Raw genomic sequence first — 17,321 nt, 5'->3', positions numbered from 1 at the left:
ATGGGGCCATCCCTGAACCAATCACTGTGGCCAGAACAATGGACTAGGCTGCTTGGCCAGGCCTGGGTCAGATGGCCATTCCTGGAGTCCTGGGTTGGAGGGTGGGTGGGGTCAGCCTCAGCCACAAGGACTGGGGGTAAAAGAGGGGGTTCCTTGGGAAATTGGGGTGCTGGGGTCAGAAGGGGAGATTGAGTCTGGGAAGACTGGGAGCTGGATGTTGGGAACAGGTGGGCCTCCTCTTCTGGCCTCCTCGGCCCTCCCCATGATGAGGTGGGCAGGCATCCCGCAGGCCTAACCCTCCCTCCCCTTCCAGCGTGTACTGGGACTACGCCATGACCATCCGCCTGGAGGAGATCGTCTACCTACACTGCCACCAGCAAGGTGGGGACCGCGGGGGGGAGCTCGGGCTGGGGGTTTATTATTATCTGTGTAACCTCAACCAAGTGACCTCACCTCTCTGAGGCTCAGTTTCCCCATCTATAGAATGGGGATCATAACAGCATCTCTCATGGGGTTGTTGTGAGGATCAGATGACGTATGTTAAGGGCTCACCATCAAACCCATGGTGTTAGTTGCTGATACTTACTGAGTGCTTACGATGTACCAAGCCTGGTTCTAAATATTTGCATGCTTGTTATTTAATCGTCACAACCACCCAGTGGTGGGGGCGCCGTCATTCCCATTTGACAGGTGAAGAAGCAGCTTGGCACAAGGTCACACCGCCTGTAAGCTCCAGAACCTGGACTTGAACCCAGGTCTCTGTCACTCCAAAGCTGGTGCTCTGAGGACCTGGGATTAATAACCTGAGTTGTTCTTTAAAGCTCAATGAAGGTATATTCTGAACAAGCAGAGGGCCACCCTGCTTTAGAACGCATTGATCTGTGCCCCACCCAGGCACAAAACTTATTTAATGAGAGAGACCCAGGTCCAGGCCCTGCCACTTACCAGCTGTGTGACCCTGGGGGAGTTACATAACCTCTCTGGGCCTCAGTTTCATCAATTATAAAAGAGGCAATAATAGATATGCCTCAGAAGGCTATTTTGAGTATTACAATTAGACAATGCCTTTAACGTGCTGTGCTTATATACAGTAAGTGCTCAATACATGCTAGTGAGAGTCAACTTGCCAGAGTTGGGGCAGGTCGGAAAGCCTCCATACAAAAATAGGTCAGGTAGATTTGTGGAGGGTGCCGAGGGGCATAGAGTGTTTGGGGCAGTATTTTCCTTTGGTGGGTGACTTCAGGGAGGTCACACACTCTCCTTGACCTTGTCCTGTAGTTCCCCAGTCAACGATGATGGCAGGTGGGATGAGGGGGACTTGGGAGGTCAAAACTGCCCCTGACCTTCTGCCCAGGCCTCTCTCAGAGCCTTGGAGGGAGCGGGTCCATGGGTCTGGCTCGCATGCCTGGGGGATGTGTTTGCCGGGAGGGCCCGTCACCGTGCCTCATAGTGACTTCCCACTGGGTCTCCTCTGGCCGGCTCGCGGTGGCAGTGGACAGCGGCGGGACGGTGGTGTTGGTCAGCCAGGACGGGATCCAGAGGCCGCCCTTCCGCTTCCCCAAGGGAGGCCACCTCCTGCAGTTCCTGTCGTGCCTGGAGAATGGGCTGCTCCCTCACGGGCAGCTGGACCCGCCGCTCTGGTCCCAGCGGGGGAAGGTGAGTGACCATGGGGGCCCAGGGAGGCCGGGGTGGGATCAGCCACGGGGAGTGTCATTTTTGCCCACAGGCCCTTCTGTGGCTTTGTGAGCTCGTGCACGCCCCACCGAGACCCTCAGGCTGTGCAGGTTGGAGGGACAGGTGTGTCCCGGGGACCGTGCTCTGGGACGTGTACTTTCAGGGCAAAGTATTTCCCAGACTGCGCAAGCGAAGCCCGCAGGGGTCCGCTGAGTCCACGTCTTCAGACAAGGAGGATGATGAGGCCACGGATTACGTGTTCAGGATCATCTACCCCAGCACGCAGTCGGAATTCGGTAAGCTGCCCTGTCCCTGGGCCCCAGGGATCCGCCTGTGGGCCGATCCTGAAAACGACTCCAGGCGTTTGGAACTGGAGGACAAGAGGTCTGGGGCCAGCGGGGGGACCTGGAATCAGGAAGTTAGTATCTTGGCGGCCTCGGGTTCCCCCAAATGAGAACCAATAACCACTCTTTGCTTAGCTAATAAAGATGCCACTGGGGGCAAGGTGGCGTGGGGTAGCAGCAGTGACGTGGGCCCTGGAATCCTGGTGGAACTTGGGCAAGCCACTTAACCTCTCTGTGCCTCAGTTTTCTCATCTGTAAAATGGGCATGTTCATAGCACCTATTTCGTAGGGTCATTATGAGGACTAAATAAGATACAGCAGTTGGCACAGAACACTCAAATGTTAGCTGCTATTATATTGTTCTTATTATTATTGTACCTCAATACATTATTGTATGGATTCAAGAAGATTATGAGGTGATCAGTGTAAAGCCATAAATTAAGGCCTTGCACACAGTAGGCCCTCAAGTAAGTGGTCGTCAAACAGCAGAGGGGAAGCAAGGCACGCAGTGCTGGCACACGAGATGATATACAATTTGCGTGGCAACTGCCGTGAAATAGATGCTTAGTTAATGGAAACGGGTACTGTTAAGATTGTCATTACCGTGGGCTTATTACAAGGATTAAATGAATTAATATTTGAAAAGTTCTCAGGAGGAGGCCCGGCATCTGTTAAGCCCTGCGTGGCTGTCTGTTAAACAAATCAATATGAAGTTATAGGTTCCTTCTGTTAACCTCGTTTTATCTAAGCCTCTGCGGCTCTGCTGTTCCCACCTGGCGGGTAATGGCTCTGAGCTGCCCTTTGCTTCAGTGACCACAGCTGGGCAGTGAGAGGCTCTCTGAAAGCAGACGTCCACCCTGGCGAGGTTGGACTAATCGTGCCAGGCCGCTTAATGCCCCCCCTCTCGCCCATCGCTGAGTCGGGTCTGAGGTGCGGAGCAGGCTTGGTGGTGAGCTCTCGTGTTGCTTGGATTAGCCTGTTTTCACACCTATATTCCTTCAAGGGCAGTTAGGAGTGCAGCCTTGTGTTCCTGCGTCATGAGGAGTGTCCTGAGGTGTCCATTACCGGGTTCCTTCCCGCCTAGGATCAGGGTCTGGAGCCATCCCAGCCTGTCCGCGGTACCACGGCTCACACAGCCCCCCCGAGAGCTGATTCATCAGAGGGGCCAGATGCCTGTGGCTGCCTTCCCAGGCAGCTCTCTCCACAGGGCACATCCAACAAATAATTTGCAGGCTCCTGCTGGAAGCCGGGCTGGGGGCTGGATGTCTTGCTGATTTGGAGAATATCTGTGTTAGCCTGTTGTGGTTCTGCAGGTGCCAGTGGAACAGACGCCAGCTGTGCCCACCCACAGCCCTCTGTGCACCCCGCTCCACTGCCAGCTCCCAGCCTTCCTGTGTCTTTGCCTGGGGGGTTTCTCCAGCTGCCAGGGTCCTTCTGCCCAAAGGTGTGGTGGATTAGAAGTGTCAGGGAACCAGTGTCTCCCTGGGCCACTCCTCAGCCAATGACTGACAGGAGTCGGTGTATAAAGGCCCCAGCTCCCTCACCCCTCAGGTGAGAAAACTCTGGAATGTGTGTTCTGCACGTCTCCCACAGCCCATAGTGGTAACTTGCACATAACTAACCTGGTACTCTGTCTTCCTGTCTCCCCTAGCCATGCTTCTTGGGAACACCTCCCATATTAACTACTTGCACTTGAATCCTTGTCTGCCTTTGAGGAAACCCCAGCTAAATCAGTTTATTTAGAACAGGGCTTCTCAAGCTTAGCACGACTGACATTTCACATGGCACAATGCTGTGTGGTGGGGGCTGTCCTGTGCATTGTAGGATATTGAACAGCATCTCTGTTCTCCACCCACTAGGTACCAAGTAGCAAAGCCCACCCCCATGCCCCACCACATTGTGGCAACCAGAAATGTCTCTAGGCATTGCCAAATGTCCTTTGGAGGCAGAATTGCCCCTGGCTGGGAACTGCTGGTTTAGAGAAAAGAACATGTCCCTGCATTCAAGTCTGCCACCACAATGTGGCCCAGTGACTTGCCCTCTCCAGGCCTCTGTCTGTAGAATGGGGATTACAGCACACCCTCCCAGGACCATATTCTGAGGAGTCAGGGCGATGATACTTCAAACGCCTAAGGTGACACTGGACAGATGCTCCATGAGCAGTAGTAGGTATCGTGTATTAAGTGCCACTGTGTGCCACGCCCACTTCTGTGCTCTCTCCGTGGCCTAATTCATTTAATCCTCGCCACAGCCCTCCCAGGCAGGTGCATTGTCATCGCCATCCTCCATTTTTCAGAGGAGGAAACTGAGGCACAGAAAGGTTCAGAAACTGGCCCAGGGTTGCACAGCTAATCCTTGGCATGGCTGGAATTTGAACCCGGGTGTTCTGGCTCCAGAGCTGGTGCCTCGACAACCACTCCATGCGGACTGTTTTGACGGAGTGGAGGAGGGCATGGTGGTTCCACGTCCTTCATGGTCAAGGTCAGATTCAGCCCACATGGAAATGGTGACTCCCTGTCCCTGGTTGATTTCCTCAGGGGCCTGAGCCTCACAGAGTTAACAAAAGACAATCTTTACACTTGTGCTTTTCATCTTTGAAGTCCTTTCTGAAAAAGTGCGTAAATCAGAAATCCTCAGAGCCCTTCCTCTGGGCTAAATTCAGCCTTCGGCAGCTGTATTTGTAAATGAAGTTTTATTGGAACAGGGCCACACCCATTCATTTACATATTGTCTGTGGCTGCCTTCACGCCACAGCAGCAGAGGGGAATAGTTGGAACAGAGACCGTAGGGCCCACAAAGCCAAAAATATTTGCTATCTGGCCCTTTATAGAAAAAGTTTGCAGATGCTTGCTTTAAATAATGAGAGAGAAGAGTTTCCCCCCGTGGGAGGGAAGATGTGGCCACAGATGGCTCTCAACTCCCTTTCAGAGTCTTCTCACCTCTGTCTCCACCACCTGGGTCTTTGCCTGCCCCTTGTGCCCAGAGGAGGCGAAGACAAGTTCTAGAGCATTCAGACAGGCTCACAGTCAGAGAAGGGCACTTTGGACTCCTCTGTGGCTGCGACTCTCTCTCTACTCTCTGGGATGACAGTCCGAGCAACGTGTGGCTCCTGAGCACTTGAAATGCGTCTGGTCCAAATGGAGATGTGCTGTCAGTGTAAAATACAGTCTGGATTTTGAAGACTTGGTCCAGAAGAAAAAGAATATAAAATATCTCATTAATAATCTCATGTTGATTATATGTCAAAATGATACCATTTTGGAAATACTGGGTTAAACAGAATAGTTTGTCGAGATTGATTTCACCCGTTTCGTTTTACCTTTTTGATGTGGCTACTAGATTTTAAATGATGCAGATGACTTGATTTGTATTTGTATTGGACGGTGCTGGTCTAGTGCAGGTTGCATAGCCTCAGCGCTGTTAACTTTTGGCCTGAGTGGTTGTGTGTATGGGGGCGAGTCTTGTGCAATTTAGGATGTTGAGCTGCATCCCTGGCCTCTACCACTGGATGTTGGTAGCATCTGGCTAATCCTCAAGTTGTGACAACGAAATATGTCTCCAGACGTCACCAAATGTCCCTTGGGGGGCCAAAATTGCCCAAGTAGAAAACCAGCGGTCTAAGGCAAGGATGGTATGGAGAGACAGCAGCCAAGGGGAGAACAGCTGAGTATGAATATAGGATCTGGGGGTCCGATCCCCTGGGTTGGAATCCCAGCTCCACCACTTATTAGCTGGGTGGTCTTGGACATGCTGCTTAAACTCTCTGTGCCTCAGTTTCCTAATCTGTAAAAGGGAATAATGATAGTACTTGTGTTCAGTAAGTGATAGCTGTTGGTGGTAGAAAGAGAAGGGGGCACGTCAGTCAAGAAGACCAGCTATGCCAGTTCCTACCTGGTGGGGCTTTGGGTGATGAAGTTGTGTCATCAGTCTGAGCCTCAGTTTTCTCTTCTGCAAAATGGGAGAAGAAATGCATCCCTTACGGGGTCATTAAGGCTGATAAGGCAGTCCCCTGCAAAGTGTGGCACCCAGCACATACTAGGCACTTTTTTTGGACATTTTATTTTTTATTGAGGTCACATTGGTTTATAACATTATATAAATTCAGGTGTATATCATGTTTTGATTTCTGTGTAGAGTACATCATGTTCACCCCCCAAAGACTAATTACCATCCATCACCACACACATGTGCCCTGTCAGCCCTTTCCCCCTCCTCCCTCCCCCCTTCCCCTCTGGTAACCACCAATCTAATCTCTGTATCTGTGTGTGTGTGTGTGTGTGTGTTGTTTTTATCTTCCACTTATGAGTGAGATCCTGTGGTATTTGACTTTCTCCCTCTGACTTATTTCACTTAGCATAATACCCTCAAGGTCCATCCATGTTGTTGCAAATGGCACGATTTCATCTTTTTTGTGGCTGAGTAGTATTCCATTGTATATATACCACATCTTTATCCATTCATCCATTGATGAGTGCTTAGGTTGTTTCCACGTCTTGGCTATTGTGAATAATGCTACAATGAACATAGAGATGCATAAATCTCTTTGTATTGTTGATTTCATGTTCTTTGGATAAATACCCAGCAGTGGAATAGCTGGATCATATGGTATTTTTATTTTTAATTTTTTGAGGAATCTCCATACTGTTTTCCATAGTGGCTGCACCAAGTTTGCACTCCCACCAGCGGTGTATGTAGGTTCCCTTTTTTCCACATCCTCTCCAACACTTATTTCTTGTCTGTTTAATAATAACCATTCTGATGGGTGAGAGGTAATATCTCACTGTAGTTTTGATTTGCATTTCCCTAATAATTAGTGATGTTGAACATCTTTTCATGTGCCTGTTGGCCGTCTGTATATCTTCTTTGGAAAAATGTCTGTTCAGATCCTTTGCCCATTTTTTAATTGAGTTGTTTGTTTTTTTGTTGTTGAGTTGTGTGAGTTCTTTATATAGTGGATATTACTTGCGTCTCAGATTTATGATTTGCAAATATCTTTCTCCCAATTGTTAGGTTGTCTTTTCGTTTTGTTGATGGTTTCCTTAGCTGTGCAGAAGCTTTTTAGTTTGATGTTGTCCCGTTTGTTTATTTTTTCTTTTGTTTATCTTGCCTAGGTAGACATGGTTAGGCACTTGATAAATATCAGCATTCTTTCTCCCTCTAATCAAACACAATACGTGGGAGCTGTGTGGAGGCGGGCAGGGGAAAGGTTCAAGCCTCCAGGAATTGGTTCTTCTGGCTATTTCAATGTTCCACCCACCTTAGACCTTCCATTTCACTGATGCTTTTTATTTTGTCTTTTAAGTTGCTCCCGACCCCTTGGGCAGCACTTCCGCTGTCTCCATGGGCCCTGCCTGGATGGTGGTTCCTGTGGGCCAGTCCGTGCTGGTGGTGGCCAGGGGCAGTAGGTGGGCACAAGCCAGATGGGACGCCATCCTCCCCATGCCGAACCTGAAGCAGCAGCCCCCCAGTAATGTCTGGGCTCCTCCCACCCCCGGGGCTGGGTGCTGGCCACCTCTGCCATGTTGTCATTTGAGTGTTGGTCCCGGGGAAGATGGATTTGGGAGACAAATTGATGTCCTCACGCTGTCCAGCCTCCGCCTGCAGGACACAGCTTGGAGTGTGGTGGGTTCAGCAGCAAAGGGATTGATTGGTGATGTCTGCAGGGTGTGAGGGGCCGGGCGTGGGGGCCTGTTTGCCATACCTGGGTGCAACTGATCGGTGCTTCCCTGAGATTGGCTAAGAACTGGGGACATTTTTCCAGAGCATGTTATAGGGGCTTACTGGCCTTTCTTGGCCAGCTCATTGGTGAGTCTGTCTGAGGAGGAGTAGTGTAACAAGCCACTTGTGGTGGCCCCCAGAACCTCATTCTTTTTCTTTTTTTTTTTTTAAAGATTTTATTCATTTATTTTTTCCCTCCAAAGCCCCAGTAGACAGTTGTATGTCATAGCTGCACATCCTTCTAGTTGCTGTATGTGGGACGCGGCCTCAACATGGCCGGAGAAGCGGTGCGTCGGTGCGCGCCCGGGATCCGAACCCTGGCCGCCAGCAGCGGAGCGCACGCACTTAACTGCTAAGCCACGGGGCCAGCCCTAGAACCTCATTCTGTAGGCAGCTTTCTACTCTGTCAGTGGGTAGCAGTGGACCCTGTCAGCTACCGAGCTCTGATGAGTGGGGCCGGGTCCACAACTCCCCTTCCCCTTGGAGCCCGAGGGAAGAGGCCAGGTATCACCAATCATCCTTGAGGAGGCATGGCATATGGGGCATATGTGCACCCCTCTTAATGTCCTAGAGCAAGGCTTGGCAAACTATGGCCCACGAGCCAAATCCAGCCTCATTCTGTACAGCCCACGAGCTAAGAATGGTTTTTATGTTTTTAAATGATTGCAAAAATCAGAAGAATAATATTTTGTGACATGAAGATGATATTAAACTCACATTCCAGTGTTCATAAATAAAGTTTTCTTAGGACATACCCATGCTCATTTGTTTGCATTTGGTTTATGGCTACTTTTGCACTATGACAGCAGAGTTGAGTGGTTATGATTGCTACCCAATGGCTCATAAACCCTGAAATATTTTCTACCTGGCCCTTTATGGAAAATATTTACTAAGCCCTGCCCTGGAGGAAACAATTTTTTTGCACCTGTCTAGAATTGCCAAGAGGCCAGGAAGTTCACTATAAAAATTATAATGCCTATGTCACCAATGTGTTTGTTCTGCAGTGTGGCAGATGCTGTGCTTCCCATGGAGCTGGGCAAGAAAACAATTAGGGACACTATAAATGCTGTATCCTGGGGGCAGTTGACCAGGAGTCACCAATGCCCAAGAGTTGGGAGATCAGTCGTATCCTCTTGGTTCTTGAACATGACTGCTATCTCCAAGTTGTTTTTGAAATACAGACTCAAGGGCTGTATCTCCGGGAGGTTTTAATTTAGTAGGTCAGGGGTGGGATACAGGCATACGGCTTTCTAACAAGCCCCCAACATGATTCTGGGGGCTCACCAATGTGTTTGAGACCTGCTTGGTGGAGCAGCTGTAGGGCTCAGGACCACGGACAGTGCAGGTGTCCCCTGACCCCATCAGGAGAACTCCACTGGGTCTCTTGCCCTTGGGTTCCCTGCCTCACCTGTGGAGTCGGGCTCCCCTCTGTCTCACCACCAGAGACTCTCTCACCCAGAGAAAGAGTCCCCTTCTTTCCTGCCAAACTCCTAGGAGGACAACTGAATGACAACATGGTGAGGCTTGGCCTCCTACTCTGGGATTGGGCCTGTTTTCCTGGCTCTGGTTTCTCTCTGTTCTCTCCCTCTCTCTTCGGCTGTCATCAGCTCTTCCCATCTGCTGGGGGTCCCAAATCTTGGTGGTGGCTTTCATTGGAACAGGTGGGTTTAAAGACCTGGGTCGGACAATGATTTGTGGTCACTGTTTCCCACTGTGACATCTGGGGTCTTTCTCTCTCCCTGTGCTGGCCTGGGAGTGAGCTGCTTGCTTTGGGGAGAGGTTTCTGTGACCCACATAGGCCTAACCAGGGCTCTTCCTCTGCCCCTTCTGTCCTCCACAGTCCCCCAGGACCTGATGGATGTCTCCGTGAGCAACCTGCCATCTCTATGGCAACCCAGCCCCCGGAAATCCTCCTGCTCATCCTGTTCACAGAGCGGCTCAGGCGATGGTGGCTCAACCAACGGCTGCAACCATGAGAGGTATGAGGGGCTTGAGCTGTGGAAGGAGGGACCTGAAGGATTTACCAAAGATTTAGAGATACCCATTTCTTGCCCTGCACTGAATTCAGAAGAGTGAACAGAGGCTGTGGAATCATGCAGGTCTGGGTTAAATCCAGGTCCTGTGAAGTCCTAGCTGTTGGGGCTTCCTTACATGTATCAGTCAGGATAAACAACGTTATGTCGCAGTAACAAACAGGCCTAAAATCTCAGTGGCTCATTACAACAAAGGGTTATTTATCACGCATGCTATGTGTCTATCATGGGTCAGCTGGGGGCTCTGCTTTCTCCACATTAAGCTGATGGCTGCCATCTTGAATGTTGCCAGTCACAGTGACAGAGAGAACAGCAGCTCTGGAGGGACTTGGCCCAACAATTAAATGCTCCAGTCCCAAAATGGCACATGTCATTTCTACTCACAACTCATTGGCCTCACCCACAAGGCGCCAGGAAATGCAATCTACCATGCTCCTGGAAGGCAGAAACCAGAAACATTACTTAATATACATGCCTCAGTTTGCCTCTCCACCAAATGGGGATACTAATGCTTACTTCATATAGCTACTGTAATGACAAATCAAAGAATGGTTTAAAGTGGCCAGCATGTGTAATGTTCACTAGATTACACTTATTATTTTACTGTATAAAGTTAAATCCCCAGCTCGTCTCTCTCCTTGCCCATAGAGCTTTTGTCTCTTCAGAACCACTGAGACAATTGATGAGACTGGGCTTGTTTTCCACTAATGCAGCCCAGCCTGGCCTGGGAGAATGGAGTCCTTTTAAACTTGCTGGGCCTCTGTCCCATTGGGTGGTCCAGTCATAGGAGTGCAAGGGGTGGGGGCTGGCACCAAAATTTTGAAGTCAGCTAAGCCCTGGCTTTCAGCGTGTGGGCTGTGGACCAGCAAGATCATCACCTGAGCAGACCCTGAGTCCCTCGTCCCAGACCTACTGAAGCGAATCTGCAGTCAACAAGATCCCAAGATCCTGCGTGTACTTTTAAGTTTAAGAAGCACTGATGTAATTGGAGAGTCTCGTATTTTAATGTGCATCAGAATCACCTGAGGGAGGGAGCAAACCCTACTGGTTCCTGGACTACCTCCTAGGGGTCCTGATTGAGCAGGTCTGTGCAGAGCTGGAGAATCCACGTGTTGGAGAAATTCCAAGTGATTCTTGGGCTGGTGGTCCAAAGACCATTGAAAAATTCTGTTCTAACATAGTACCCCCTCTCATAGCATCTGGTTACACGCCTGTAGCGATAGGAGGTAGCCCGTCACTTACAGATAGCCAAGTCCACAGTGGGACAGCTGTCACTGTGATGCTGTTCTTATGTAATCTGAGCCAGCCTGAGCCTCACGAATCTGAGGGCACAAAGAGGGCGACTTTAATGTTTAATGCGTCCATGTGCATAACTGGAGGACTTCAGCCACGCCTCCTCCTCTGTCTCCCTGGATTTTCCTGGCTGTCCCCTGGGACATCTTGAGAATATATATGCAGATATTCCCCCCCGCCCCCGGTCTTTGCAAGAATGTACAACACTCCCTTCAGCAGTCTTTGTTTTCTCCAACAGTGCTGGAGCCTTAATCCTCCCTCCTCTTTCAGCCATAAAAGCCCCCCAAAATTCCCACGCAAGGAGAAGTTCTAGGGCATCACCTACTTTGTAGTCAGCCAGACTCTGAATCCTGGTTTGGCTCAGTTTGGTTCAATTGGGTCACTTTAGAAGTCAGAACTCTTCCTGCAAGCGAGGGAAACCCACTTCAAGCTGGTTCAAGTAAAAAAGAAAATCTCTTGACAGAACTGAGAAGTCCAGAGGTGCAGTGGCTTCAGGCATGGCTGGATCCAGATGCTCAAAACAGGAATGTCTCTGTTTCTCTGCTCTTGGCTCTGCTTTCCTCTGTGATGGTTTCATTCTCAGGCAGACCCTTCCTATGCAGTGGCAAAAATGGATCCAGCAGCCACTGCCCTGTATTCCACCGGCTTAGAAACTCAAGCAGAAAAAAGAGTGTATGTGTCTCAGTAGTTTCAACAAAAGTCCCAGGGCTGATTCTCATTGGCCCAGGTTGGGTCACATGACCACCTCTGACCCAATCACTATGATTGAGTCAGGTACTAGGTAGAATAAGCCACCCAAACCATAGGGACAGAGGGTTGGGGAGGGGGTGACTCTCAAGCTAATAGCGGAAGGGGCGGTGATGCTGTATGGGTAGAAACAATACCTCCCCAGTCCCCTTGCCTGGCTGGTTTTAGTCTCCTCCCTGGAGATAACGGATTGTGCTCCTCTCCAGGAAACCAGGACTGCGTGTGGGTCTGTTCTAAGTGTCTGCTTCTTCCCCCACTCGCAGGGCCCCCCTGAAGCTGCTCTGTGACAATATGAAGTACCAGATCCTCTCCAGAGCCTTCTATGGATGTGCGTATTGGCCTTATTTGCCATTGTGGTCTCCAGGGAGCATTTATTGAGTGCCTACTGTATGCGAGCACTATCAGGGGAAGGGGCCTGGCTCTGGCATTTGGACCCCTGCTGCTCTATTTCCTAGATGTCTACTCTTGGTGAAGTTATGTTAACTTCTCGGAGCCTCAATTTCCTCATCTACAGATTGACGATAAATTGTATCCCTCAGCCCTAAGAGAGGGCAGTGAACAATGGGCCTCCTTGGTGGCAGGGGTGAGATTTAATCAACATCTCATCCCCAGCACAGAGGGTCTGTTTTCAGGATTGAATGAGAAGCATTTATGAAGCCCCTAGCATTGCATGTCGTAGGTGCTCATTAAGTGCCAGTTCCCTTCTCCCGTGGACAGAAGCAGAAGAATAAAGTGGCTGATCCCTTCCCAAGAACTTAAAAATTAAGTTCATCATACAGGGACTCTGACTATTTCCATTTAACAAATGAGGAAACTAAGGCACAGAGAGGTGAAGTGACTTGCCCAAGGTCACACAGCTAATAACCAGCAGACCTGGGACTCAACCCCAGGCCTGCCTGACTGCAAAGGCTCTGTTTTTTCCACTTTGTTGTACTGATTCTTAACAGGTTTTATTTCCCCAGCCTCTCAGCCTAGATGGGGGAGATATAACATGTGTATTTTCAGGGATTCTAGAAAAGTGTTAATAGATCCTGCATGGGCTTGCGAAACAGTGCAGGTCATTTCCCTGAGTACCTGGAGAGGCAGGGAGAGGGTGAGCCCCTCAAGAGCCAGGTTTTTATCTGTTCTGTCACCACCCATCCTCAGTGCCTGACACAGGGCCTGGCATGGAGCAGGCATTGGGAAGTATTTCTGGAACGCAAGTGGAGAGCCTCTTGGAGGCAGGGGAGGGGACCAAGATGGGTCTTGAGTGATGTCGTCCCGCAACGTGGCTCATCCCTGGTGGTGGTTGAGAGCCCAGGTTCTGGAGCCGGGTGGCTCAGGTTCAAACCCCAACTCCATAATTCCCAGCGATGTGATCTGGGCAAGTGATGAAAGCAGTCTGCGCCTCAGTTTCCCCATCTTATAGATAAGAGTATGATAAGAGTCCCTGCTCCATAGGATTGTGGTGAGAATTAAGTGAGTTAAGTTTTGTAAGCTCTGGGAACAGCTCCCTGCCACTTAGTATGTGCTGTAGATATGTTAGCTATTATAGCATCATCACTGTCGTCGTCATCATCACCATCATTGTCATCATCATCATCACCATTATCCCCATGGTTGGTAGGATGAGTCTTCAGGCTCCACAAGGTCCAGAGTCCTCTCTGGGAGTTGTGAATGAGACGACAGGGGAGAGCCAGAGGGAAGGGGCATGGTCAGGGCAAACACAGGTGGTATTTGCTGAGTGCCTCCTGTGTGCCAGGTGCTGTGCCCTCAGGTGCTGACAGTGGAGCGGGAGAAGGGTGGCAGGCAGGCGGGCATTCCTGTAAGAGTGCAGGGCCATCTTTGAGAGCAGACCGGGTGCATCTCCTGGTTCCTGACTTGGCGGGGCTTCTTTACCCAGCTGCAGCTAACAAGAGTCATCCACCTCTCCTGCTCTCTTCCTCCACGTGGACTGGAGGCGCCAGAGGCACGTGAGCCCAGAGTCACCAGCCCCTCCCTGCCTGCCCCTCCTCTGCCTCCAGCCTGTGAACTTAGTGCCTTGGCTTCCAGCAGAGGAGGTGGCGTCACCCTGACCAAGGCTGAGAAAGGTGATAGGACTTCCGCAGGGTCACAGCTATTAGGATATAAGCCAGCAGGTGACTTCACCCTTGGAGCTTCACCTTCCATGTCTGGAAAAGGGAGATGACGAGAGTTCATTGGGTCATTGAGGCTTCAATAAGATCACAAACAGGACAGCACTTTGGAGCCTCCGTGAGACAGGGCGAGGGGTGTTGGGTGGTGGACGATGACACTGTCCCCCCTCCGCGGGCAGGGCTTGCCTACTGCAGACACCTCTCCACCGTGAGGACCCACCTGTCTGCCCTGGTCAATCACATGATCGTGTCTCCAGACGTGCCCTGCGATGCTGGACACGGGCTGACGGCCGGGATCTGGGAGCAGTACCTTCAGGACAGCACGGTAAGGCTTGGCTTGGCCTGGCCTGGCCCCGCTGCAGGGGGTGGGGGGCATCTTATCATCTGAAGAACAGACCCACCTGCTTGTGGGGACTCAAGGATGTTGTGACATCCTTGAAGGCCCCCTCCTCTTCTTGAGTGTTCCAAAACCCACTGTCTGCTTCTGCCCATTGGGGTGCAGATCAAAGAGGATGGAAAATACATATGCTCACCTGGAAGGAGGAAAGAAAGAAGCAGTCACTAAGCATTTATTAGGCACCAGCTGTATGCTCAGTCCTGCAGGAGGTACTGTGAGTCCTCAGCCAGAAGGAATTCACAGTCCAGTTGAAACTATGTACTTAGAATGACAAGAGAAGCTAAGTGAGAGGGGGGCAGCTGGACCAAGAAAACCCCACCACTGTTCAAAACTCTTTGTCCCATCTCTGTCGTAGGGCCTGAGAATTCTACCATTAGATTTTTCACCTGGAGATGGATTTCTAAGAATGCAAATGTCCCTGGAAGGAAAATGTTTATGTTTGATAAAAATTTCATCATCAAATAGTTTGGGATACAAGGTTAAATAGCTTTCTGTATGCTGCAGGACTTGTCAGAAACTTGGCTATGCTAATATGCTTGTCGCTGTCAAGAAATTGGGGTAATGTGGAGAGCATATGGACCATTCCCCCCAATGTATTTGGCTACAGGGACCTTTGTTGGAAAAGTACCTCCCATGGCTGGTGGAAGGCAGAACCCACTTTGAGAAACACTAGTTTACCTGCTGCCAAGAGCAGGCCTTCAGAGGAGATACCTGTTCCCTCCATACTGGTTAAATCTAGTGGCTCAGTCAGCTGGGTGCCTTTCTGGCCAGGCCCTGGAGAGGGCCACACTGGGGAGCACCTGGGTCGGGCTGACTTCCCCACGTTGGCGGAAGGTGCTATCCTGTAATTAATCTGGGAACACCAGGGACTTGGTGGGTAAAACAAACTGGTTCCCAAACCTGTCCAAGTAGAAGGGTTGTTTTAGTTTTTTGCCAAAAATAGTTGTTTTTCTAAATTACAGAAGGAATGAACACTTACTATAAAAATTCAAAGAGTGGAGAATGCAAATGTATAGAATAAAAAATTTTTTAATATTATCTCTCTGCTTCCCTGATCCCCTGAGATAAAAAATAGTATCAGTTTGGGGTAGACCCTGCCATACATTTCCTACAACTATACAGTTGTAGATATATCTATATCTATAACTCGTATTTTTTTAAATGAGGCTATGTTATATTTGTAATTTAAGTGGCCAACTTACTTTTATATCAAGGACATCTTTCAAATCTCTAGGTGAAATATTGAATGTAAGAACCTTAGCATCTCATATATGAGTGGACCATAATTTATTCAAATCTTCCCCTAATGATAGACATCTGGGCTCTTTTCTTTTTTTAATTATTCAAACAGTGCTGCGGTCGACATCTTTATAAGCACATGCCTTTCTGTACTAGTGCTTTTATTTCGAGGGTAGATTCCTAGAAAGAAAATTGATTGATGTGCATTTAAAATTTAAGTAGATATGCCAGCTCACTTTCTCAAAAGATCATCGTGTTCATAATCCTGTCGGTCTGTGAGAGGGCAAGTTTCTGGAGGAATTCAAAAGATTCAGAGACTTCTGGGCTCCCTCCAGCTTTACTGATTTAGCGTCTCTGGGAGTGGAACCCAACAATTTGCATTTTTTTGCAAGTCCCCCCAAGGGCTTCTGGTGATCTCCCCAATTTGGGAGGTACTAGTCTAAGGACAAGTTGGTTGAAACAATAAATTAGTCAAAAACGAGTATTTTTCATCTCACGCTTTTGCAACCCTCTCACAACCTGTTTGGCCACGTTTTCACCCTTCGTGGTTGCTTTGTTGTATTAGGGTAGACTGAGCTGCAGTAACAGATAGTCCCCGCTATTTCAGTTGCTTGATACCATGGCATGTATTTCTTGCTCACTTAACAGTCCTGGGCGGGCATTCCTGGTGAGTGGACCTCTCTCCTCCCTCCAGAGGTTCAAAGGTCATTCAGTCTTGTGGCCCCACATCCTCCAGGGCCTCGTGGTCATCTGCTTCCAGCCAGCAGAGGGGAAATGGAGAGTGGGAAGGGAGTACACCTGCTTCTGTAAAGACCTGGCCTGGAAATGGCTTACATCACTTCCTCTCACATCCCATTGGCCAGAACCCAGTCACATGACCACACCTGACTGCAAAGGAGGCTGGGAAATGGAGTCCAGCTGTGGGCTCTGGGAGGAGAGGAAGTGGATTTTTGATGCAGAGTTTGAAGCCTCAGCCACAAAGAGTTCTCTGATTTTTAAACAGCTTTGACGAGGATGTCTATATAATGCAAATCAAAATTCCCAATAGGGGTGAAAGAATGGCTGATTTTGCCATTGTGGTTGGGTGCATCTAAGACTAGCATCAAAATGTGAAATATGCTTTTAATTCTGGAATGTGAAATAAAGAGGGGAGAGCACACAGGACCCCAGTGCTCTTCAGAGTAGCCGTCCAGCAGCCACTGGCCCTTTCCGCGCACGCACGCACACACACACATACGTACGTACAGATAGGACACCCAGTCTGACTAATGGTAACTGCAAAGCCTTTACCTGAAAATGAATTTTAAAAAAGAGGACAAATCTATTCTGCAATACAGCAAACAGTTGTTAAAGTCATCCTCGTGTGCACAAAAATTATTAGTGTATGAAGAACCAGCTGGAAATGTTCATTTTTGATCGACGTGCCTTAAAACAATTTTCTTAGAGCTGAGTCAAGATTAATAACTTCAAGATAATATTCCCAAACAAGCACGCTACACAAAATTGACTAAAAATTAAGTTGAAATGTTAATTCAATATATCCTGGCCTTTCTTTTCTTTGTTTTTTACAAAAATGAGTTCACGCTAGACATGCTCTGCAACCTTTTTTTTTTGACTTAATACACATTGACCATCTTTTTGTGTGGGTTCTCATCGATGCCCCTCCCACCATTTTTCCTCTCTGTGTGGCATTTCCATGTAGGGATGCGTTGTTCCCCCAGTGGACAGTTGGGGGGTTCCTGGGTTTTTTCTGTTTCGTATG

General features: G+C 49.2%; 1 protein-coding gene across 1 annotated transcript in view; it reads left to right on the top strand.

Moving 5' to 3' along the window:
- The window catches only part of SGSM1 (small G protein signaling modulator 1), a 92,467-nt gene that overhangs the window by 48,689 nt on the left and 26,457 nt on the right, over positions 1 to 17,321 (top strand). Inside the window, exons 9-15 of the mRNA XM_087423594.1 lie at positions 314 to 381; positions 1,493 to 1,656; positions 1,838 to 1,970; positions 7,321 to 7,485; positions 9,577 to 9,715; positions 12,073 to 12,137; positions 14,103 to 14,248. Of these exons, the coding sequence (XP_087279720.1) occupies positions 314 to 381; positions 1,493 to 1,656; positions 1,838 to 1,970; positions 7,321 to 7,485; positions 9,577 to 9,715; positions 12,073 to 12,137; positions 14,103 to 14,248 (880 nt within the window). The remainder of the gene's footprint in view (positions 1 to 313; positions 382 to 1,492; positions 1,657 to 1,837; positions 1,971 to 7,320; positions 7,486 to 9,576; positions 9,716 to 12,072; positions 12,138 to 14,102; positions 14,249 to 17,321) is intronic.

This window comes from Ceratotherium simum, chromosome 35, assembly GCF_057802395.1.
Source record: "Ceratotherium simum simum isolate JZ-2026a chromosome 35, ASM5780239v1, whole genome shotgun sequence".
Classification (NCBI taxonomy): Eukaryota; Metazoa; Chordata; class Mammalia; order Perissodactyla; family Rhinocerotidae; genus Ceratotherium; species Ceratotherium simum.
This window is presented reverse-complemented; position numbering and strand designations above follow the sequence as displayed.